This window comes from Cervus canadensis, chromosome 20 (assembly GCF_019320065.1).
Source record: "Cervus canadensis isolate Bull #8, Minnesota chromosome 20, ASM1932006v1, whole genome shotgun sequence".
NCBI lineage: Eukaryota > Metazoa > Chordata > Mammalia > Artiodactyla > Cervidae > Cervus > Cervus canadensis.
Window position 1 is genome coordinate 1,535,889 of NC_057405.1, and position 25,556 is coordinate 1,561,444.

Sequence of the window (25,556 nt, forward strand, 5' to 3'; positions counted from 1 at the left end):
AGTCCCATCACTTCATGGCAAATAGGTGGGGAAACAATGGAAACAGTGACAGGCTTTATTTTCTTGGGTTTCAAAATCACTGCAGATGGGGACTGCAGCCATGAAGTTAAAAGACACTTGCTCCTTGGAAGAAACTCATTGGAAAAGACCGTGATGCTGGGAAAGATTGAGGGCAGGAGGAGAAGGGGGTGACAGAAGATGAGATGGTTGGATGGTATCATCGACTCAATGAACATGAGAGAGAGAGTGAAGTACAGGGTAGCCTGACGTGCTGCAGTCCATGGGGGGTCACAAAGAGTCAGACACGACTGGGGGAAAAAAAACAAAAAAACCATGGCAGAAGGAACTGGACAGATATGATTAAGTTCCGGATTTGAAATAGGGAAATGACCCTTTATTATTTGGGTGAGCCTGATATAATCACAAAAGTCCTTATAAGAGGGAGGCAGGTGATGAGAGGAAGAAGCAATGTCACCCTGCAAACAGGAGGATAAGAGGCTATACTGATGCAAGCCCACGGGCCAAGGAATGGGAACGGCCTCTGGTAGCTGGAAAAGGCAAGGAAACCGAGTCTCCCTGAAGCCTCCAGAGGAACCAGTGCTGCCGACACCGTTGTGGACTTCTGACCTCCAGAACTGCAAGGGAATGAATTTGTGTGATTTTAAGCCACCAAGTATGTAGTCATTTGTTAGAGCAGCAGAAGGAAACATACAGAAAGTATCTGGGAAATGAAGAGTTGTACCATGCTGCCTTCTGTCATTATTTCTAGTTGCTTTTATGAGCAAAGCTTGTCTTACCTAGCAACAGTTGCTAAGTATGTTGACAATTTAATCTAGACTCTAGCAGGGAGTAGCTGCTTAAATCTTCCCAAATCCAGTGCCCAGACCTTCTATGGGCAGAGGCTTTCAGTACCATTCTTTACCCCCTAGGCATATAACCACTACCTAATCATGGTGAATCATTTAATCCTGACAAGCCTCTAGCATTGTCTTCAAACCTTGAATCTCTTCTGCTTTCTCAAACTTGAACTTTTCTTAAAACTACCTTTTCTAATCCTGAGAGTTTTTAAACTGTACATAGTAAAAGACATCTTTAATTATGATCAGGAATCCGAATTATACAAACTTTGTTTGCTGTGCTGTTTGTAATAAAATAATTCCATCAGCTCCTTTTGGGGAAACCTTTAAACGGATCCATGAATACAAGCCATTTAAGACACGCTTTTACACTCACAAAGATATACTGGGTAAGTGACTTTGCTGTTTTTCTTTGTCCTCATGCTTCATAGCATTGTACGTCGTCGTTCTTGTTGTGTGGACTTTGATCAGCTCTCTTAGCAAAGCTCCTTGTCCTTCACCTGTGTCTGTTCGGCGTGAGAAGAGGATGGGTTGAAATCCTGCTTCTCCACTTTCCAGCTGTGTGCCTTGGCAGGATACTTAGCCTCTCAGCCTGTGTCCTTATATGTAAACAGGGATGTTAACACAATACTTTTCTTGCAGGTTTCTTCTGAGGCTTTAATGAAATGTTCCTCCCTCTTCTAAAGCCTGGCACATAATAGTAACTTGGAGTTCTTTTTGCCCTCACCCACACTTGGGCACTTTCCATACGCATAGGAGAGAAATATCTCTAAGTAACACCTTAATAAACAGATGAAAGAAACTGTGTTCTTTGTTAGTACTGGTGACATAGAATAGCTTATAAATATCATGAGAATGTGTACTGTGTGTATACTTCTTTTACCTTTTAAGTCCTCCTTTTGTATTTAAAAACATTTTAAGTGTAGCTGATTTATGATATTTCAAGTGTACAGGAAAGTGATTCAGTTATATATATATATATATATATATATATATATATATGTGTGTGTGTGTGTATTATATTCAATATATTTTATGTTGAATTATATATGTATATATGTTCTCTTTCAGATTATTATCCATTATAGGTTATTATAAGGTATTGAATATAGTTCCCTGTGCCATACAGTAAGTCTTTGTCTGTTTTATATATAGTAGTATTATCTGTTACCCCCAAATTCCTAACTTATCTCTTTCCCCTATATATGCACTTCTAATAAGCAAATCAAATTTTAATTACAGGTTTCCTTTTCTCCTCATTCCTCTCAGGTTTTCAGTCTGACTTCAAGCCTTAGAAGTTTTTTCCTAAGTATTCTCAAAATACTTCTCAAATCCTGTCTTCCTTTAACGTGTTAAATTAGTGGTGATTAAATTTTACTCCTGATCTTTGAAACTGTAAGAAGCCATAGAATGGAGGGTGTTTTGAAAAAAACTAAAATGAGAGGGAGATCAAAGTGGGATCCTCTAAAAATATCAATCCCGAAACTTATCACTAATTTTAACTTTTAGTAACTGTTTAGTGCGACTTATTAATTATAATCTCTATAATGATTTTGCTTTTTACACCCAGAACAGTGGATATCCATTTTTAGATATGCTTTTTTGGGTTGATTCCTTATGCTTCCTAGTATATCTGAATCCAAACATTAAGTGGATAAATTAAAACATGTATAAATGCTAATAAGTATTGCAGAGGGTAGTTCTCAACATTGGAAGCGTTCTACAGAACTTTTAAATCCAAACACAAACTTCATTGGATTTAATACTGTTAAGAAGTCCAAATTCATTCTACTCACTGCATGACAGGCCAATAGATCAGGAGATGAGTTGTTGGGGCAGAGAAGAACGACTTTATTCAGAAAGCCAGCAAACAGAGATGGCAGATTAATGTACCAAAGAACCTTCTTACCCCTTTCAGAATGCAGGAATTTTTTATATTAAAAGGGGAGGAGGGGTGGGTTGGTTGTTGCAAACTTCCTGGTGCAGGAATTCTTTGTTCTTATAGTTGTCCATTATGGGTCAGTTCCGATGTTCCTGTAAACCTCCAGCAAGACAAATCTTATTCTCTGTTCTGCAACTTTTTGGCTCTACGGGAATGGAAAAGTGTTATACCTTTAAAGGTCAGAACCTTGAGAGCAGGCTACCCTGTATATTTCAGGCTATAGGCAACATTCTTCACTCTAAGCAAAAGCAATTGAATACAAGGTTAAAGTAAACGAAAACATCTAATATGGAGTCAGGTTTGTTCTTCCCTATTACAATAGTCATCCAACAGAAACCCACGAAATTAGAGCCTTCAGAATTGGCCCTCAGCATGTGGCCTTTTAAAAAACTTTTTCAACAGTTTTTACATATTTCATAGGTTTTTATTTGGAAATAGTTGAAGACTGACACATTTTAAAAATAGAACAGAGTTCCCACCCAGGTTCCCTCATTGATGCCTTACATAACACTGGTACATTGTCAAAATCAGGAAATTGGTGTTGGAGCGATACTGGTAAGTTAGGTGCAGACCTTATTTGTTCTTTTTTCCCTGGTGTGTAGTTTTATTAAATTTATCACATGTAAATTCATGTAACCATCACTACAGTCATAACACAGAAATATTTCTTCACCACAGAGAAACTCCCTCTTGTTACCTCTTAATACCTCGTAATTTAAATCCCTGGCAGCCACTAATCTGTCTTCAGCCACTATAATTAAAGCGCTTTGACAATGTTTTATATATAAAACATATATATATGATACACTATATTCTCTACATATATCCTGTGTGTCTGTATATATATATATATATAATCATACAGTATGTAACTCTTTGAAATCAGCTTTTTTCACTCAGCATGCCCTTAACTTCCAAGTTATTCTCCTTGTTAACAGTGTTTTCCTCTTTTCAGCATCTTAGAAAAGCTATGCAGGGATGCTGTTGTACAGTTAGGGTGGAGAACAACTAATACAAAGTCCTGGAACTTAAGTATAAAAAGGGATAATAGCAGCCCATACTTGTATCACATTTTTATGAAGTGCAGAACTTTGCCAGTCTGTGCTTGGTCCTATTTCTTTCTAAATCTTTTCTAATTGTCTCTACACAGTGTTGGGCCTGTGTAGTATATGTCCATCCTCCTCATCGCATTCACTGCTTTATACTTGTAGACTCACTGACAATCTAGTAGCAAAGACTCTTAATGCCAACTCATATGTACTTCAGTTACAGGTGACAGAAATGCAGCTCAGACTAGACTATTCACCAAAGAGGATTCCTTGACCCTTGGAACAGTGGTACCAGGAGGGGGCTGGGCCCAGGGCTCTCAGTTCGTCCACACTTGCTGTTTTCATGCATTGGCTTCGTTGATTTACTGCTGCAGCCAAGCTTCCTCCAGCAACTGAGAAAGGGGTGGGAGTGGTTCCAAACTGCTCTAACCGTCCTAGTCTCTCCAGCTTAGAAACCGTAGAGGAAAAGAGCTCTGTTCTCCTTACGGCCTTATACAAAATAAGGAAAAGAGTGTGTCTGGCCAGGCTTGAGTCTGTGCTCCAGTTAACGGGGCCTGGAAGGTAGGGGAGCATGTGATGGGCCAAGCCGGTTGGCTGCTGTGATTGGCAGTCCCAGAACAGGTGAGGGAGGAAGTTCTTGAGGAAAATGGGTCCTGTTACCAGAAGGAGAAAATAAAGTCTGTCCCTGTTTCCTCATCTAAAATAAACTGACAGACTTTATTTTCTTGGGCACCAAAATCACTGCAGATGGTGACTGCAGCCATGAAATTAAAAGACGTTTGCTGCTTGGAAAGAAAGCTATGGCAAACCTGGACAGCGTATTAAAAAGCAGAGACATTACTTTGCCAACAGAGTTCCATCTAGTCAAAGCTATGGTTTTTCCAGTGGTCATGTATGGATGGGAGAGTTGGACCATAAAGAAGGCTGAGCACTGAAAAACTGATGCTTTTGAACTGTGGTGCTGGAGAAGACTCTTGAGAGTCCCTTGGACGGCAAGGAGATCCAGCCAGTCCATCCTAAGGGAAATCAATCCTGACTATTCATTGGAAGGACTGATGCTGAAGTTCCTATACTTTGGCCACCTGATTCGAAGAGCTGACTCATTGGAAAAGACCCTGATGCTGGGAAAGACTGAGGGTGGGAGGAGAAGGGGACGACAGACGATGAGCTGGCTGGATGGTGTCACTGACTCGGTGGACATGGGTTTGAGCATCTCTGGAAGCTGCAGTCCGTGGGGCAGCAAAGAATCAGACTTGAGTGACCGAACAGCAGCTAGAAGTGTGGGCTGTGAGAGGGGCTGAGTCCATGCAGGTCTCACTGTGCTGTGAGCTGCTTCCCAGCCAGTTGGGAGAGTAACTTACCTCTTTCACTGTGTCTTTAGAGATTGAAATTCCCCCAAAGGATCTCTTTCTTAGATAACTCTAGTAAATAACTTGATAGCGATGAAAAAGAAAGCCAAGATACAGTCTGTGGATATATGTGATTTTTTTCCCTCTTCCACTCCACAGATATTGGGAAAGAGATTCTGAATAAGGAAGAGCAGTTTCAAGAGGCTGCCCTCAAAGAACGAATTGCACAGGTAGAAGCCGACATATGGGCTCAGGTAAGGGAAACCAGAAATCAGCCGCATGCCTCTTGGCACTTCTTCCTCTTTGGGGATTTGTATGAAAGAGTCGAGTCAGGCAGGGCTGACTTTGAATGCCGGTCATCTGTGGGGCAGGTTCTTCAGCTCTGTAGTCTTGGGATCTTCCAATGTGAAAGAGGAATAATAATACTCTCTAGAATTGTTGAGAAAGTTCAATGAAATGACGTGCCTGGCACACGTAGATGCTGAGTAAGAAGGAGAATCATCAGGAGCGTCCATCCTTTTAAGTTGCCCCTGCGTGTGGATGACTCGGGTTCCCTTTATTCTCATTGAATTAAAACTTCAAAAAAAGGCATTCTTGTTGATAATTATTATTGCTTAGTCTTTAATATGTAGACCATCCATTTGTGCCACGTGTAATACCCCAAGTGGCTTTTTTCCCAAATACTGCATCATAGCTGAGTCTCTTTTTCAACTCTCTCCCAGCTCCTCTTTGCTCCAAAGTCCTTGACACCTTGTCCACGTGACTGCCGAGGGCCATGGGAGCAATTTCAGTGCCTTGGAGCTCACGGTCAGATCCCAGACTCTTCAATAAAGCAAAACTTCCATCCTCCAACTCCCATTTCTTCCAGTAAGAAAGAAAAGGCTATATGTGACTTCCCTAAAGAGAATTAACACTCCTTGAGAGGAGGATAAGCCACAGTTCTTAGAAGTTATTTCTCAGTTTCTCTATAATATAGACATCATAGCAAAGAGTATTGGAACTGTCCAGTATTACTTCCAGCAAAAGCTTTGTATGAACATTCTCCAAAAGTACAAAATGCTTCAGTGTGAAGGGTAATAGATATAAAAGTCTTAGTAGTCATTTATCCTTATCAATAATAATACAATTTAAATTGACTGTGAGCCATTAATTATATTCCCTAATACAAGGGAATACTTTTGTGAATAATGTACAGTTTAAGTATAAGTTTATCTAATGTTTTGGGCATTCTTTTCAAATAAAATAATGAAACATCTTTCTGGAGACCCTGATGCAGGGGTCACCCTGCTTATTTAACTTATATGCAGAGTACATCATGAGAAATGCTGGGTTGGAAGAAGCACAAGCCGAAATCAAGATTGTTGGTAGAAATATCAGTAACCTCAGATATGCAGATGACACCACCCTTATGGCAGAAAGTGAAGAAGAACTAAAGAGCCTCTTGCTGAAAGTGAAACAGGAGAGTGAAAAAGTTGGCTTAAAACTCAACATTCAGAAAACTAAGATCATGGCATCTGGTCCCATCACTTCATGGCAAATAGATGGGGAAACAGTGGAAACAGTGACAGACTTTATTTTGGGGGGCTCCAGAATCACTGCAGATGGTGATTGCAGCCATGAAATTAAAAGACACTTACTCCTTGGAAGAAAAGCTATGACCAACCTAGACAGCATATTAAAAAGCAGAGACATTACTTTGCCAACAAAGTCAGTCTAGTCAAAGCTGTGGTTTTTCCAGTAGTCATGTATGGATGTGAGAGTTGGACTATAAAGAAAGCTGAGTGCCGAAAAATTGATGCTTTTGAACTGTGGTGTTGGAGAAGACTCTTGAGAGTCCCTTGGACTGCAAGGAGATCCAACCAGTCCATCCTAAAGGAGATCAGTCCTGGGTGTTCATTGGAAGGACTGACGCTGAAGCTGAAACTCCCAATACTTTGGCCACCTGATGCAAAGAACCGACTCATTTGAAAAGACCCTGATGCTGGGAAAGATTGAAGGCGGGAGGAGAAGGGGACGACAGAGGATGAGATGGTTGGATGGCATCACCGACTCAATGGACATGAGTTTGAGTAGACTCCAGTAATTGGTGATGGACAGGGAGGAGCGTGCTGCAGTCCATGGGATTGCAGAGTCGGACACGACTGAGCAACTGAACTGAACTGAGCTGATGCAGGGGATCTAGGGGATCTAGGGTGGTACTCAGCCTCCCTTCTCAGCAAATTTCTGACTTTGTGCATTTTTCTACTTCTCTGTATTTTCCATAATTTCTTGGATGAGCCTACATTACTTTGATAGTTAGTCAACAAGAAATAGAGTGCCAAAGAAAAAAGACCACCAAGCAGCGTGCAGTAAAGCTCTCCTGGGCAGCTCCTGAAACAGTAATGTTAGCCAGGGGCCAGGGCTGTGTTAGGGACATCTCTGCCTGAGACAGCAGTGTGCTCTGGGAGGTCTGAGATGGGGACAAAGCCAGTGAGTGGGGGCCCATGGTGGGGGCTAATTTTCATTAAACATGAAAACCTGATGTATATTAACAAATAAATGAACTCTCTTTCAAAGGCCGATAAACGCCAAAGACAAGCAGTGAAGAAAGCCCTCGAAGAAGCAAATGACATGTACAAAATGCAAATCCAGTTTCTGAAAGAGGAACATGAGAAAGAGTTAAAGGTTTTTAAAAAAATTATTATTCGGGTATAATTGCTTTCCAGTTTTGTGTTAGTTCCTGCCGTACAACAGCGTGAATCATCTATAAGTATACATATACCCCCTCCTTCTCGAGTCTCCCTCCCGTCCATCCCCCATCCCACCCCCCTAGGTCATCACAGAGCACCCAGCTGGCTTTCCTGAGCTGCGCGGCCGTGTCACACCGATGTCTGTTTCCCGCGTGGTGGTGTATTACGCCATCGCTGCTCCCGACTCAGCCCCCCTCCTCCTCCCCTTCTGTGGCCGCTTGTCTCCTGAGGTTTCCAGTTTCTATAGCGGCCTGTTTGTTGTCTTTTAAGAAGTACTTAAGTGTGTAAAAAGCTCTGGCAAGGGAATGGGAGAAAGGCAATCATACATAAAGTCTAGATGCGTGTTTTATGGAGCTTGGTTGGGAGGCCCAGGATTTTTACAGAAGAAATCCTGGACTCTCTGGCAGCAGCGATGATTGGGTGCAGGAGAATCCCTTTGACGTAATGAACCGTAACGAGTGGCCGTAGACGAGCCCACACCTTTACGGGTGAGATGTGCAGGAGGCCCCCTGGCTGTCGCTCTGCGCGTCTCTTGTCCCGGCTCTCCTCCCCTTACTGCCTTTCTCTGGATCCTCAAACCTGTTCTCACTGGGAGGCCTTGTCAGAATGTTCTTCCTGCACTTCGTCAGACACCCAGCATCACCGGTCAAGGGAAGCCTTCCCCAGCCAGCTGTGCTGACACCCATACCCTGCCCTTGTCACCCAGCACTGGTGTAGGTACCTAGATGGGAGGGTTGATTACTTGTTGAATGTCTGGTAGCCACACTCCTGCAGTCTCCACAAGGGCACATCTGACTCACTACCACCCTTATCCTGGGGCCAGTGTGGTGGCGTGACTTTGTAAGCAGAAGCAGGCTGGACAGAGGAAGCAGGCTCTCTGATTGCATCCTTTTCCCTAAATTTGCATTTACTACGGTGATAAGAGAGACCCTTGAGCTGTTTCTCAGGTATTTGCTGCAGGATCAGAAGTCCCACAACCAGGGAAACTCTTTGCAGGCTGCCCCTGGTACCATTACACGACTGCATGACTTGGGGTGGTTAGTGAACTATCAAGGCAGAGCCCCAGGTTCCCCACACAGTTCAGTCCAAAGCTGCTCAAAGGAAAGGCACACAGAAGTCCTTGCACACGTGGCTCGTGGGAGGACAGGACACAGTGCACGCTCATGATTCCTGGGCAGAGGCTGGAGGGAGAGCAACAGAAGTCAAGAACATAACTCATAAACGGTTCAGGGACCACAGGCCCACTTGTCCATTGTTAACGCCATGCACACCTGTCATTGATCAGCTCTGCACTAGGGAGATTAAATAGACCATCCTTGCCCTCAGAAAACTTGCTAGGAAGAAAGAGAGCTCCATCCCAGGGCTCCTGAAGCGTGGTGGGCCCTCCCTACCTGACTCCAGGGGCCACGATCCCTGAGGGGCTGGCTGCAGTGGACCACTGCCCATCCTTGATTTCAGTTCAGAACGTGAGGAGCGTTTATCGCGTGTCTGGAGAGGCCTGCTGCTCGCCCAGCAGGGAGGGAGCGGCCACACTGGATCTTGAACAGTGACATACTTCTCTATCAGTTAATAAATCACCATCCCCAAGCCCACCCTGGACTCGCCCAACCAACAATTCCAAGGGGCAGCCGTTCCCACGGGTGTGGGGGCCGTGTGTCCCTGCTCTCTGCTACAAGCAGAGGACGTTTTAAACCTGACTGCTGGCAGTAGGTTGTGACAACACAAGGTAACGTAGATGTGATGCCTGTTTCCAGGAGCTCACATCCCAGTCTCGCTTTAAGTCATTTGGTGGTACCCCACTTAGTCTTTGGTGGCTCAGTAGTAAAGGATCTGCCTGCTGATGCAGGGGACACAGAAGATGCAGGTTCGATCCCTGGGTCAGGAAGATCCCCTGGAGCAGGAAATGGCAACCCTCTCCAGTATTCTTGCCTGGACAATTCCATGGACAGAGGAGCCTGGCAGACTACAGTCCACAGGGTCACAGAGACTTGGCCATGACTGGCCATGGACACATGCACATGCAGTCTTTGGGTTGAGTTAATCCACTTAGTGTTAAAACTGAAGTCCTAAGAAAATGTAAGGGGAATAGTTAGAGGGATGTTGGCCTTTCCAGATTATTCTATAGAAGTTTTAGTGACTTTTTTTTTCATATAATGAAGATTTGTCTAAGTGGAGTACATAGGGTTGTTTCAGCTGTAGGGTCCCCAGACATGGACCTCATTATTGCTTCTCAGGGGGTGCCTCTGAACCACCTCCCTAGAGTCTCCCTTCCTACAGGTTCCTGGTCCCACCTGTCCCACAGAGTCACTGACTGTTTCTAACCATGTGCTTCTCATGTGTAAGAAAGTTTGAGATTACCAGTACAGAGAGCAGAAAACCAATTTCTGGCCCCAAACAGCCCTACATTCTGATACATAGAGCTCACCAGGTACTGCTTCTGTGATGCTAAGTATGTGGGAGAAGGTTTAGGTGAATTACTGTGAAACCAAATTTCCAGGTCTTGTCCAATGGACAGATAGGGTTCTGAAAAAGTGCTAATATTTTCTTATTCAAATACAATAATATTAAAAAGTAAATAATAAAATGGAAGCTAAGGGGAAATGAGGAGAGGAAATATGAAGTCAGGTGTGAATCCAAGACTCAGAAATGTCAGTAGCCGTGAGGTCCTGTGCTGTTACCACAGCTGGGCCTTTGAGCTTTCTGACAGTTCAAAGGGGACAGTGCTGCAAATCACCATGTCCCCCAGCTAAAGACTGATCAAGGCCCAAGATCTTCCTGCCTGTGATACGTGAGAGAAACTTCTCCTGAGGGAGACACGGTGGTGTGAAGGAAGGTCTGTCACACGTCTGCACAGTCAGGATGGTGCTGGCGAGGCTCTTATCTCACAATAGAGGCCCATTCGCTCAAAATGCACTTCAATAAAAGTAATTTGGCTGTAAGGCTTTCTGTTGAATAGGAACACTGCCAGTCAGTCATTGAATTATTTTCTGTAGCTTTAAATAGCTATTGGACATGCTATGTGATACAGTAAAATGATTTCGGTTTCACTAAATCATTACATAAAAGAGGAACGGGATTTCATTCTCTGAATTAAATTCAGAACCCAGTCAAAATAAAGGGCTGAGGTACCCTTTTTAAGTTCTATGATTCAAATAAAAATGTCTTACGGTAATATATCATCTTTACAAGGCTCAACCACTCGGCAGTCTCAGTTGCTGAAAATGTACTTGAAAACCCAGAAATGATACCTAAGCAGTTAAAATATCCCCTAAGATGTTCAACAGCAGCCTCTGACTACAAGGTGGAGACTTAGACTTATTACCCATAGCAGAACCTTCCATCCTCTGCTCAGAAATTGTCTCTGGGAGGTGGGGAGGGGCTCCAAGGGAGGGAGGAGACTTACTGTACTGTCTGATAAGACTGGACAGAGCTTCTGGGATGAGAGCAAACCCATGCATCTCTGGAAAGACCCCAGCGTCACAGCCAGCAATGAAGTGAGAGACTGGTGTGTGAGAATCCTGCTTTCTGGTCCTAGTTCTTCCAATGACTCACTCTGTGAAGTAACTCAATTTCTTTTTTGTTTGTTCTGTTTTTGCATTTTAAAGCATTTTTTATTTTATGTTGGAGCATCATTGATTAGCAGTGTTGTATCATTTTCAGGTGTACTGCATACTGATTCACTTATACACATATTGACACATGGATCTATTGTCTTTCAAATTCTTTTCCTGTTTAGGTTATTACAGAATGTTGAACAGCCTAGTTTCTGTATGATCTCTCTTATCCCTAAAATACAGATACACGTTTCCCTTTAAATGAAAGTTTTGAAACAACTGGAGAGAATTAACTGCCCCTCCTTTCTGGCATGTATTTCTTTTAGAACAGTGATTACAGGATGGCGTTTGGGTCTCCTCCAGTAGGCAGTGAGTCCCGAGGATGGAATTCCAGCCTCCTCCTGCTTGGAGCAGTGGGCTCAGCACTGTGCCTGGCATACCATGCCTTCATTGGGCATTTCCAGGGATACAGGGTTTCCCTTGAGAGCCTGTTTCCCTCAAGTCCTGTCTTGTTTTTTTATCTTTGGCCATGCTGCACAGCATGTGGGATCTTATTCCTAGACCAAGGATTGCATCTGCGCCTCCTTCATTGGAAGCATGGAGTCTTAACCACTGGATTGCCAGGAAAGTCCCTAGTCCTGGTTTGACAAGTGTCTCCTCTCCTTACCTAGCTGAAGGCTCCATAGGTCCTTCTGCAGGAACAAGTGGTGGAACCTTGTTCCTGTCTCCTTCATGACGGAGAACGGGCCCCTCGAGGTGAACGAGCTGGAATACCCCAGAAGGACAGTGAGGGCGTGCAGGCAGCTTCCTGAGACTGCCGGCCTGTGGGCTGCCTGCTCAGGTCCCCTGCTACCCAAGAGACTCTGCTGTCATTATTTCTGCCACTTTCCAGGACTGACTTCCTAAAGCAGAATTGTAGTCTGTATTTCTAGTCATGGAGAAAGATAATAGGATGCTATAGAAGATTTGAACAATCAAAAAATGACCATGACTCAATTACTTTTTGTTTTGCACATTCCTTTTCAATATTATCTATGTATATACTTGGGCTTCCCTGGTGGCTCAGTGATAAAGAATCCACCTGCCAATGCAGGAGGCGTGGGTTTGATCCCTGGGTTGGGAAGATTCCCCTGGAGGAGGAAATGGCAACCCACTCTAGTATTCTTGCCTGGGAAATCCCATGGGGAGAGGAGCCTGGTGGGCTGCAGTCCATGGGGTTGCAAAACAGGCAGACGTGAGTTAGCATCTAAACAACAGCTACACTATACATACTTACGCTGTATAGTCTGTACATTTCTGGTTTTACCTAGCATCATTATAAGTTCCCCATATAGCATATACTCCTTTTCTTTCCTTTTCAGTAGCTGTGTATCAACAATGTTCCGTGGTGTAGATACACCATTTCAGTTTTTCTTTTTAATTGGAGGATAATTGCTTTACAATATTGTGTTGGTTTCTGCCATGCAACAATGTAAATCAGTCATAACTATATATGTGTGTGTATATATATGTGTGTGTGTGTGTATATATGTGTGTGTGTATATTTATATATCTCCTCCCTCTCGGGCCTCCCTCCCAAACCCTGCCCCCATTTTTAAAAATTTTACTTTTATGTATTCCTTCACTTTTCTAAACAATTCCTTTTGTATTGAATGAAAAATTCTTTAAATTCTATGGTGCTTTACAATTTTCAAAAGCGTCAGACACATGATTTCATACAACCCCATAAAAACCCTCCTCTTCTCCCACCCTTACATCACCCCTTCCCCCTTACCTCTCCCCACTGGCCACTTATTCGTTTGATCTCTATATCTGTGGATCTGCCTCTTATTTTTATACACCCTTAAATCATCAGGCTTAATCGGTGTATATTCCATCAGGCAGATGAATTACAATCTGAATAACCTCTTAGTATTCATTTTTAAACATCAAAGCTATAGCATCTAAACCTGGTTTTCCTGTTGCTTCAGGAAATGGCAGCTAGGACCGAGATGCAGCTGCATAAAAACCTGGAGGAAGAACTGCAGCGAGAACACTTGGCTGCCGAGCAGCGCATGGTCCACAGGATCCAGAGGATCATGATGGAATGCCACCGCGAGAAGGTCCAGGCCGTGCAGGAAGCCCGAGAGCAGGAGCGGCTGGTGGCCCAGGAAGAGATCCAGGCTCAGAGAAGGTACTCCAGGGAGCACCCTGCAAACCAGTGGTCCCCCTGTCAGAAAATCAGCATACCCCTGTCGGAAAATCAGCATACCCCCTGTCAGAAAATCAGCGTACCCCCTGTCAGAAAATCAGCGTGTCCCTTGTCGGAAAATCAGCGTACCCCTGTCGGAAAATCAGCGTGTCCCCTGTCGGAAAATCAGCGTACCCCCTGTCAGAAAATCAGCGTACCCCCTGTCGGAAAATCAGCATACCCCCTGTCGGAAAATCAGCGTGTCCCTGTCAGAAAATCAGCGTGTTCCTGTTAGAAAATCAGCGTGTCCCCTGTCAGAAAATCAGCGTACCCCCTGTCAGAAAATCAGCATGTCCCCTGTCAGAAAATCAGTGTACCCCCTGTTGGAAAATCAGTGTACCCCCTGTCAGAAAATCAGCGTACCCCTGTCAGAAAATCAGTGTACCCTCTGTCTGAGTCAACTGGGAAAAGAGGATGGGGTGGATGCCATAGATACTTCCTACTTTTTGTGTTTTTACATTTTTACTACAGAATATATCAAACATGGGGAACAGTATATAATATATTGTAGTGTGTGTGTGTGTGTGTGTGATGTAAAGAAAAATAATATGACTTACAAATAAAATTTAAAAAAAAAAACAAAAAAAAGAAAAATAACATGAATACTCAAAGGCCTACCAGCCATTTGAGGGGATTGGAAAGTCCCATGTTCTTCCTCAACCACATTTGCTTCCTCTCCTCCTATCTTGCACGGTAACTACTGCCCTAAAAATTGTGCTTTTCATTCCATATCTCCAATTTTAGGGGAGGCAAGGAATCAAGAAATGTTTTTCCACAAACACTTAACAGTCAGTCTTCACATCCTCTAGCCCACATGGTACACTACTGTGGATGTGTTACTTTTGGCCTGTTTCTTTTTACACAAGTCATAATGCTATAAACAAAGTTGAGCTTCTAGAAATACAGAGAGAGCAAAATTTACTAAGTCATGACTCTCTGCTTCCTGCCCACTGTCTCCCAGAGACAATCATTTAAAAGAATGTAGTTCTGTATCCTTCCTTGCTCTTTTGATGTATTTACTCCAAAATCACTGCAGATGGTGATTGCAGCCATGAAATTAAAAGACGCTTACTCTTTGGAAGAAAGGCTATGACCAACCTGATAGCATATTAAAAAGCAGAGACATTACTTTGCCAACAAAGGTCCGTCTGGTCAAGGCTATGGTTTTTCCAGTGGTCGTGTATGGATGTGAGAGTTGGACTGTGAAGAAAGCTGAGCACTGAAGAATTGATGCTTTTGAACTGTGGTGTTGGAAAAGACTCTTGAGAGTCCCTTGGACTGCAAGGAGATCCAACCAGTCCATCCTAAAGGAGATCAGTCCTGGGTGTTCAATGGAAGGACTGATGTTGAAGTTGAAACTCCAATACTTTGGCCACCTGATGCAAAGAGCTGACTCATTTGAAAAGACCCTGATGCTGGGAAAGATTGAGGGCGGGAGGAGAGGGGGACAACAGAGGATGAGATGGTTGGATGGCATCACTGACTCAATGGAGATGAGTTTGAATAAACTCCAGGAGTTGGTGATGGACAGGGAGGCCTGGCGTGCTGTGGTCCAGGGGGTCACAAAGAGTCATTCATGACTGAGCGACTGAACTGAACTGAACAGCCTTATATATGTGCATAATTTGAAATAAGTTTTACATAAATCAGATCACATATACACTTATTAATATATATGTGAAAAATACCAAAGTAACCATTTTATATATGTAGTGAACATTTGGTGGGTTTGGCCAGTTTTAACAGGTCAGCACTCAGGAGCCTAGTGATTTTCAGGATCCAGAGCTTCCAAACCTCTGTTTCCGGGTACTCAGCGACCTGCCCAAGCTCATGTAGCTGACACAGCAGGACCCAGACTGAAACCTCTGTGTTTGGCCTCCTGGTCTAGGACTTGTCTCTTGCTTCACTGCTTAAGTTATCATATCTATTTGTATGTAATTAATGGGCAAAATTTCCTTGTTAGAACTGTTTAGAAGAGAGCCAAAAGTAGAATCCTATAGGAAGTACAGATAAATAGGAATGAAGGCTGAGGCCTTGGCTATTTCAGTGATTCCCTACCTGCATAGGCTGTAAGTCATTGTGAGTTAGAGGAGGAAGAAAATAGAGGATTTGGGGAGAAAGTCAGAGAAGACAGTAATTCCTGAGTGAGTTGTCCAAAGCAGTGGAGGGTGGTTCTCCTCTCCCTCTGCTTCCTCCACTCCATCTCAGGAACTCTGCCCATCCGAAAGGAGCGTCTGGGTCTCGCCTCACACTCCCCTGAGCCTCCTGCTCCCTCCTTCCCTCCTTCACTTTCGTCCACCTTTGGCCCCTTCCTCCATGAAGTTCACAGGTGGAAGACTTTCAATGGCCATCTTTCACTGAACCAGTTGACTGAGACTAGGGGCCTGCCATGCCTGTTATGTAAGTATATCCACCTAGAATGTCCAATTTTGGTCTTTGATGTGTCCCTAGGGCCTATAAGAGAGCCTGGCACACGGTGGGCATTCTTCAAATAATTGTCAAAGGTTCAGATTTGTTCCAGCCAGCTGAACCCACTCTGCAGCACGCCAGATCTCATTTAGAGACTTTGCTCGATTCCAGCATTCTTTAGAGCATTTCATATGTGGAGTAGATGTGAAAGTCACTCAGTCGTGTCCAACTCGTTGCAACCCCATGGACTATTCAGTCCATGGAATTCTCCAGGCCAGAATACTGGAATGGGTAGCCACTCCCTTCCCTTCTCCAGGGGATCTTCCCAACCCAGGGATCAAACCCAGGTCTCCCACGTTGCAGGCGGGTTCTTTACCAGCTGAGCCGCTAAGGAAGCCCACTGTTTAGAATTCCACTGTGGATCTCTTGTTGTTCTTGTTCAGTTGCCCAATCGCATCCAACTCTTTGAGACCCCATGGATTGCAGCACACCAGGCCTCCCTGTCCCTCACCATCTCCCGGAGTTCACCCAAACTCATGTCCATTGAGTCAGTGATGCCATCCAACCATCTCATCCTCTGTCGTCCCCTTCTCCTCCTGCCTTTGATCTTTTCCAGCATCAGTGTCTTTTTCAACGAGTCAGTTCTTCACATCAGGTGGCCAAAGTATTGGAGCTTCATCTTCAGCATCAGTCCTTCCAATGAATATTCAAGGTTGATTTACTTTATATATATTATAATCAGAGGCCTATGAATTTGTTCAGCGATGGTTCTCAAAGTATGGTCCCAGATCCTTTAATAGGACACTAAGGTCAAAGCTACTTTCTTAATAATATTAAGACATGATTTGTCTTTTCACTCCATCTCAGGAGTATATAGTGGCATTTTCCAGGGTTTTATGATGTGTGATGATACCTCAACAGATTGAAGCAAAATGAAAATCTAGCTTTTCTCCTATTAAGCCAGACAATAAAGGATTTTACAGAAATGTAAAATGATGCCACTTTTCCCATCAAAAGATTTTTGATTTATAAACAAATATTTTTCATACAAGGTAAGCTTTTTATTTTAACATTTAATGGATTTATCCAATATTTCACATGAATTTATAATGCTTATGAAATGTCTGACTTTAATTTTTAAACTGATAGGGTCAATAGATATAAACTATATATATAAACAAAGGCTCTTTGGGTTTCTTGGTCATTTTAAGAGTGAAAGTGATCTTGAGACCAAAAAGTTTGGCTGTCATAGAATATTGCTCAGATAGAATCAAAATTAAGGCTAAACTCACTTTGTGAGATAGTTTCCTGCTCTCTAGCTAAAGGTGAGTAGCTGTGTTGATATATATTTTCTCTAGGGGTTTGGAGCTCTGACTTTATTTCTTCATCTTAATAGAACTCTGCATTCATATTTTCTGACCTTGGTGGACTCCCTAAATTAGCATTAGTCAGTAGACTGGTGGCTTCACTCTAGCCCACAGCAAGGAAATCCATGCGTTCCTTCCCTGTTCTGAAAAGTACTTTTTGATTGTTAACATCTGATCAAAAGCTCATCTTGACAAGCCTGTCTCAGACTGGTGAGTCATGTAAACCATGCAGTCATGTCTTCTCCGTCTGTGGTGAAAGACAAAATCTTTTGGTTTTTAGTGGGCGATCCATCTAACTACTAACATTCAGCTCTTACTCTTTTTGGTAGGAAGGCCGCGGAGGAGCTTATGAGCACAGGTGTCACGGTTGTGCAGGATCAGAAGAAGAGTGTGAACCAGCTGGTGAGGGAGAAACAGCATGAAATCAGTCTCTACTATTGCATGACTCAGAGGCAGAAGCAGGAGGAGGTTCAGAAAGCGCTTCAAGAAGCAGAGAAAACACATCAGGCCAGACTCGGAAACGTGACGGGCAAGCTGGCGAGCACTCAGGGGGAGCTGCTGTCCATCGCGAAGCAGCTGGGAATTATGACGAACTGGAAAGACTTCCTGGAGGAAGAGTTACAGGAAACCAGGGCAGCATTTCAAAAATACATCAATTACACGTTTCCAAAGCTCTCGCCGGGACATGCAGATTTTATTCTGCCAGAAAGAAAGAAAACACCTTCCAATCTTATTATTCCGGAGAACCAAACAACTCCTGATTAGAAGTGTTCATCTGAAGTTTCACTACAAAAGACACAGTTTGAAAGACTAAATAAATTCATTCAAAAACCATGTATGGATCCCCAGTTATGTGCATGGTACTGTTGAGCTGTAAGCATTTTGATGGAAAACCAAAATATTCAAAAGCACATTTCAGGCTACAATGGTCTCCAAGTCTAGTGGAGAAGACGTAACAGTGAGAGGGGTCAAAACTGACTAGGAGGTGGCACTTCCCCGCAGTTTAGTGGTCAAGTCGTCACCTTCCAGCGCAGGAGGTGTGAGTTCAGTCCCTGGTTGGGGAGCTAGGATCCACACGCCTCACAGCTAAAAAACCGAAACATGGAGAAGGAAATGTAACCCACTCCAGTGTTCTTGCCTGGGAAATCCCATGGACAGAGGAGCCTGGCGGGCTACAACCCGTGCGATCAATAAGAGACAGACATGACTTAGCAACTGAACCACAGCTTGTCTTAAACCGTCTCTCCCTTAGTGTCTCCAGATGCCTGCTGTGTGGCTTGTACCTTGTCTTAAGCTAAAACCTGAACTTCACCACTTCCCTTTCTCCCTACCCTCTATCAATATTCTTTTCACAGTCACTTTAGCGGTATTTCCCAAATTCTGTCCCTTCTCAATTTTCAACGTCATTGCTTTGTCCTAGACTACATAAATGCTTTCCTTATCTAACCTAGTGGTCTCCCCAAAGCTCTGCTTACTGCCAGCTCATCTCCAGTCAACCCTGGAACATGCAGTCATATCAGTTATATACCTTGTTGCTTAAAAGTCTGTTTTAGGACTTCCCTGGCAGTCCAGTGGTTAAGACTCTATGCTTCCACTTCAGGGGGTGTGAGTTTGATTCCTGGTTGGGGAACTAAGATGCCACATGCCTTGGAGTCAAAAAACCAAAACATAAAGCAGAAGCAATATTGTAACAAATTCAATAAAGACTTTAAAAATGGTTCACATCAAAAACAAAAAGCAAACAAAAATGGCTAGCAGGAAAAAAGATTTCATGGAAGTCTAAACAAACTTGTATATCTGGCTTTACATGTGTTTCCATCAGACATTTAACTCTTTTAGTATTTGTTGCAGTTAAAAACAAATAAAAGGTCGTGTTCTTCAAGGATTTCCATTGTGGAGAGGTGTGCTGTCTAGTAACCTAGCCTAGATATTATTATTTGGTGAACTGCAGTAGCTTTGTAGGAAAAAAAGCAATGTTTCTCAAGTTCAGTAGGATAAAACTTAAATTCTGGGAACCCTATGTAAAATAATTCAGAAAGAATTCCCTTATATTTGCCATTTTTGAAAGATAAATATGTCTTTCGAGGTCAGATTCCTTGCCTCAGGAATTGAGGGGGGTGGGCCCCTTGTTTTATACCCAAGCGCAGGAGTACTTCAACCTCATCTTCTTTGCGTCAAAATGCAGAAAATCATTACATGCCACAGTGCGAACAAACATATCATCTACTAAATTAAAATAGAAGAAAACCCAAGCCATAAAGAACTCTCCAAAAAAAAAATTATCCATTTTAATGTAATATCCTTAAATTATTAATTACCAGCCTATACTGGTGGCTTTAAAATTAATACCTGGAAAGCAGTGTTCAGTAAATTAAAAAGTGCTGTAGTCAAGCAAGCCTCAGGTGGACTTGTTTACATTGACCGGTCCGGGATTTCCTAATGGTGAACGCGACGATGTGTTTACAACTGCATAATGGACCACACCCTCCTGGTGTTTAGCTTCCTGAGTCTGCAGAACAATTGCAGTCTGTACCATCGATTGCCTCGGGGCTGGAAGCCAGAACATTTGCATCGTACTTTACACTGCTGTTCCCAGTACATTCTCCTTGCAATACATTCTTCTCACAGCGATCAATGGGATAGACTAGACAGGGGTGGAGGTTATCCCTCTTGACAAATGATAAAATGACAACTACTACTACGTACTAATATGTTTACGTGTGTGGAGAACTTTTTAAAGTTGAAGTATGGTTGATATGCAATGTTAGTTTCAGGTATACAGCAAAGGTCAGTGATGTATAACACATATATTACTTTTCAGATTATTTTCCATTGTCAGTTATTATAAGATATTGAATATAGTTCCCTGCACTAGATGGTAGATCCCTATTGCTTACTTTATATGTAGTATGTGTGTGTGTTAATCCTGTATCCTCATTTATCCTCCTCCTCACCACTTTCCCGTTTGGTAACCATACGTTTCTTTTCTGTGTGACTCTGTTTCTGTTTTGTATATAGTTTTGTTTGTATTATTTTCAGATTTTACATGTAAGCAATAGCATATAATATTTATCTCTGTCTGGTTACTTCACTCAGTATGTTATTCTCTAGGTCCATCCACATTGCTGCAAATGGCAACTTGTTTATGGCTGAGTAATATTCCAGTGTGTAGATATAAACCAGTTGTCTGTTGATGGGCAGCTGGATGGTTTCCATGTCTTGGCTATTGTAAATAATGCTGCAGTCAACTTTGGGATGCATGTGCATGTCTGTGTGTGCATGTGTGTTTTCAAATTAGAGTTTTCATCTTTTCTGGATATGTGCTCGGGAGTGAGATTGCTGGATCCTATGGTAGTTCTATTTTTAGTTTTTAAAGGAACATCTATCCTGTTTCCATAATGGCTGCACCAATTTTCATTCCCATCAACAGAGAAGCACTTTACAAACATTAATATTTAATCCTCACAATGATTTCTGAAAGTAGTTGTAATTGTACCCAGTTTATCAGGAGGGAAACTGAGGCTCGGAGAGATTCAATAACTTTCCCCAGGGCACATAGCTGGTGACAGGGTGGGAATTCAGAATATCACGGGGCACAGGCAGATGAGAGAGGCATGAAAGAGACGCGGACCTGGGTTTTTCAGACTTGAGTAGATAAGAGCAGCAGCTGACCCTGGGGACTGCTAGTGTGTGCCAGACAGGCGTATACACGTGGACTCACTCGTGTTCACGTGGAACCATTAACTCAGGTGCGGACAGGTCGTCACTGTCTCAGTGCCAAACAGTGAGCAAAGGTCATAGCCAGTTTCAAATCCAGGAAGTGGGTCTGTAGCTCGTGCCTTTCATCATGATTTTGTTCAGAGATAAAGGCCACGGTGCCAGGCTGGTTGACTCTCTGGGTGTGTGTCTTTGTGGCATCTCTGATGAGGACTGGAAGGACGTGGTTTGTCCTTGCCTGTCATGCATCGCTTTTGTCTCTCCTCGAAGGGAGAGGAAGTGGCACCTAGGATTGTGTCTGAATTATTGGAGTTACCCAGCAGATCTTCAGCTAAGCGCACTCTGTGGAGGAGCAGAAGAAAAGCATCTTCTGAAGGGGTTCAGTTCATGGCCACAGTGAAGGTGTCTCTGCTGGCATCAGTGATACAGCGAATAACATAAACAGAAAGAAGGTGACTTGTTTTTTGGTTTGGAAAAAGGAATCTAGTTTCTCAGGTTGCAGCCAGATTGGAATAAATCACATGATCCCTGTTTTTTGTCTTCACTGTTTTCCCTGTTTATGCTTGGCCCTCAGCTCCCTCCCCAGTCCCAGCTCTTAGCTTCCTTTTGTGTTTGCTTGTGCTCAGTTATGCCAACCCCTTGCAGCCCCGTGGACTGTAGCCCGCCAGGCTCCTCCGTCCATGGCATTTTCCAGGCAAGGATACGGGAGTAGCCTGCCATTTCCTCCTCTAGGGGATCTTCCTGACCCAGGGATCGAACACGTTTCTCCTGCATTACAGGCAGATTCTTTACCACCGAGCCACCGGGGACATTTCCTAAGGATTTTAATTTGGATGCTTCTGAGAAGGGTAGAGTTAGAGATCTTCTTACTGTCCTGATCCCAGCTTGACCTGCTCACCAGAGGACTCCTCCACCCCCTCCCCCAAAATGCTAATCATCCCTCATGTTGTACGGACGATCTCAGGGGGCCCCGTCAGGACAGACGGACCTGACCCCTGACCCTCACTTGCCTTGTAGCCTGGAGTCAGCACTCTGCGCGGTGAGAGGGACCTCTTCATTCCTTTTCCTTGGGCTCTGCCTGTCCCAAGGCCACGTTACAGAAACAGCATCTTTATTCTTACCCAACTCCTTCACTTTGATTTGATCGCTTCACACCACAGTTCTAACTTGAATGTCTCCAAGATGATAGACCCCTGAGAATTAAAGTCCACGGCCTACGGAGCAGAAAAGGCTGAGTAAACTGAAAATGAGAGTGTCCCAGCCCCAGTGCCTCTCAGCAGCCTCCTGTTTCTATGGCACTGATAAGGATGATCCCTGTGGGTAAAAGAAAAGAACGGAAAATGTAGCAATGACCACCGACGGAGCATCTGCTGTGTGTCAGCTGCTGCGCTGAGTTCCTTCTAAACCTGCCTTAACGGAAATCTCGCAGCAGTCCTGTAAGATGCCTCCTGTTACCTCTGATTTGAAAATTAGGAAACTGAGATTCAAAGAAGTAAAATCGATTGCTGAAAAATCACAGAATTGTTTGACTGCAAACCCATGTGTGTTCTGCAACCACAGCACATCAGCCTAACTTAGTGCCTGTGCAAACACTGAGCAGGTGTGAGGGATGCCCTGCTTTCAAAGTGTATTGGAATTGTAGCGGGCGAGTCTAAACTACCGTGCAGAACACTTACTCTTCCAGTGGACATGGGCCGAGAGTCAAGGATCGATCAATCTTCCCTGAATGTGCTTGCAGAGCCCCCCTGATGTGGAGCCCAGGGAGGAATTGTTGTAGGGGCGAAGCCTAGAGCACCCCCTCCTCACACCAGCATCAAGAAGGGCAGGTTCCCGCCACGGTTCTGGAGAGAGATCAACTGCCTGGTGCTCAAAGGTGAGAATCTCAATGTCAAGTGAAAATTGAAAGTGAGAGATGTCTTTGAAATCTCAGTGAAACCCTTACTCAAGTTTTCTGCCAAAACCTGATTGAAACGAAATCAGGGTATATCCAAAAAGTAAGATTCCCCAAGTGAACCAATTTTTAGTATAACTTATCTTGAGAACAGTTAGTAACCCTCGCAGTACCAATTACTATGAGTACAGGGCCTGGGGAGGCGGCTCTAGACCTTTGATACTAAGCCCCACATAAGTTATTAAGGCTGTAAGATCCTACTTCCCCGACCAAGGATGGAACCCGTTCTCCCCATGCAGTGGAAGCTCAGAGTCTTAACCACCGGACCATCAGGGATTCCCTAGAGAGTTACTTTAAAAAGCAAATCGAGAGTGCATTTTTCTCTGTTGTCTTAGACGCTCCCTGTCCAGCAGGAGTCTATGTGGTTCCTATGGTTTGTTTTTTTTTTAACTTTTTATTTTGCACTGGGGTATATCCAGTTAACAATGTTGTGATAATTCTAGGTGAACAGCGAAGGAACTCAGCCATGCATGTACATGCACCCATCCTCCCCCAAACTCCCCTCCCGTGCAGACTGACACATGACACTGAGCAGTCCCCTGTGCTGTGTGGTAGGTCCTTGCTGGTTATCCTTTTTTTTTTTACTTTTTTATTTAATAATTTTATTTATTTTTGGTGTGCTGGACCTTTATCGCTGCTCAGGCTACTCTCTAGCTGGAGTGCACAGGCTTCTCACTGCAGCGGCTTCTCCTGTTGCCAGGCACAGGCCCTAAGGGGTGCAGGTTTCAGCAGCTGCAGCTCCCGGGCCAGGGTTAGAGCACAGGCTTAATGGTTGCAGTCCGTGGGCTTAGTTGCTCCATGGCACATGGGACCTTCCCAGATCAGGCATCAAACCCATGCCCCCTGCATTGGCAAGTGGATTCTCTACCACTAAGCCCCCAGGGAAGCCCTGGTTATCCATTTTAAATGTCGCATTGTGTACATGTCCATCCCCCACTCCTCATCTCCTCCCCTCCCCTTCCCCCTGCCACACCTTTGCAACCATAAGCTCACTCTCAAAGTCTGTAAGTCTGTTTCTGTGTGGATGTTTATTTTAATTCTCTCTCTTTTAAAACAAGTTCTATTTATTTAGTTATTGGCTGCATCCTGCGGCATGTGGGGTCTTAGCTCCTAAATCAGAGGTCGAACACCCACCCCCGCCCTGCATTGGAGCAGTAGTCTTAACCAGTGGACCACTGGGGAAGTCCAGCTTCCATGGTTTCTAATACTTAGAATGCTATGTTAATTCCTGGAGACCATCTGGAAACTTATTATGAAGACCCTTAGAAACTACTGTAGTTTAATTTTCTAGAAGTCATTCCACCAAAACAAGAACCTAGTTTTTAGAGACAATAACCCTGTGGGCTGGGAAACAGGTGCCTAGCTTCCCTAGGAGAGATGAAGAAGCTACCCACGCCTGTAACAGTCACGAAGCACTGGGATCGGACTGTGTAGTAATCCCTGGACTTTTATGTAACCAAGAAGTCACTCTGATATTGTCTTTCTCTAACTTTGATTTCCATTTGACCTATTAAAGCCTGCATAGCCTAGCTTCGGGGCCTTATTTCCACTGTAGCTTTTGACATTCTGCTACCTCTAATAAGCTCTCCTTTCTGCTTGACTGTTTGGCTGAAATCACTCAGAAGAGAAAAGAAGAAACCATTGGCATTTGCTGTCCAGTTATCAGAAGTCAGGCCATGCATGAGTGCTTCACCTGTGTTATTCAACTTCTGCCTCAAAATAACCAGGTAAAGAAATTTAAGCATATTGAGCTTGGGTATTCTGCATCAAGTCACTCCATGTGAAAAGTGCAAATGCATTCAGTTCATTGCCATCTGATTCCAAATAGCAGAATTGAAAACAAATTGTTTCTTTCTAGTTAGTTCTAACACTTTAATATTGAATTGAACAAAGTTCAAATTTTTCTTTAATACATAGCAACTGCGTGCTAGGTCTTAAAATTGGCAGGGATCCAAGTTCATTGGTCTGCCTTTCCCTATTTGTAACCATATGTGATACTATTTCTCAGAGTACTCTTTCCATATCACCTGCTTTGGGTGTCTATTTCCTACCGCTGAACTTTAAAATTCACTAGACTCTGCTGAGGACCCATAGCAAACTCCAGGGCCAGACAGTGTCCTTGACATATCACTCTATGCACAAGTATTTTTCATCTTCTCACTGCACCCCCCCCCCACTCAGGGTTACCAAGAAGGGTTATTTCTATTATTGATCCATTTGAAGAATTATCATTTAATTACATAATAGAACATCCACAGAGTTGTTCAACTAGAAATCTACTTATCTCTAGAAGCTCTACAATCTGTTTTAAAGAATCTACATCTTTAGAAAGCATAGAGATGTATGGGATATTAGTGATTGATTTTGTTTATTCAACATGCAGTAGGGAGCAACCTACTGTA

At 43.5% G+C, this 25,556-nt stretch overlaps 2 protein-coding genes across 6 annotated transcripts in view; both read left to right on the plus strand.

The window, feature by feature from the left end:
* Nucleotides 1-269: 269 nt before the first annotated feature.
* Nucleotides 270-18,320, plus strand: C20H6orf163 (chromosome 20 C6orf163 homolog). Of its 2 annotated transcripts, XM_043439447.1 has the most exons (5): nucleotides 270-1,246; nucleotides 5,357-5,451; nucleotides 7,754-7,861; nucleotides 13,451-13,653; nucleotides 17,816-18,320. In XM_043439447.1, the coding sequence occupies exons 1-5, from the start codon at nucleotides 1,099-1,101 to the stop codon at nucleotides 18,249-18,251; spliced, it is 990 nt and encodes a 329-aa protein (XP_043295382.1). In that variant the 5' UTR covers nucleotides 270-1,098; the 3' UTR covers nucleotides 18,252-18,320. The 2 variants fall into 2 exon arrangements, with proteins under 2 accessions (XP_043295382.1, XP_043295384.1); XM_043439449.1 differs by lacking the exon at nucleotides 7,754-7,861.
* Nucleotides 18,321-22,230: 3,910 nt separating this feature from the next.
* CFAP206 (cilia and flagella associated protein 206) overlaps nucleotides 22,231-25,556 on the plus strand; it is a 59,285-nt gene continuing 55,959 nt past the window's right edge. For 2 of the 4 annotated variants that reach the window (XM_043439655.1, XM_043439656.1), the window contains exons 1-2: nucleotides 22,233-23,076; nucleotides 24,777-24,881. The gene's annotated coding sequence lies outside the window, so the exon portion shown is untranslated. Of the gene's footprint in view, nucleotides 23,077-24,776; nucleotides 24,882-25,556 lie in introns of all 4 variants that reach the window. The other 2 variants (XM_043439658.1, XM_043439657.1) reach the window with 2 other exon arrangements.

Coding starts and splice junctions, on each gene's coding strand:
- C20H6orf163 (XM_043439447.1), top strand. CDS start 1,099: ATGATCAGGAATCCGAATTATACAAACTTTGTTTGCTGTGCTGTTTGT. Junction 1,247..5,356: donor CACTCACAAAGATATACTGG/GTAAGTGACTTT, acceptor TCCACTCCACAG/ATATTGGGAAAGAGATTCTG. Junction 7,862..13,450: donor AACATGAGAAAGAGTTAAAG/GTTTTTAAAAAA, acceptor CTGTTGCTTCAG/GAAATGGCAGCTAGGACCGA.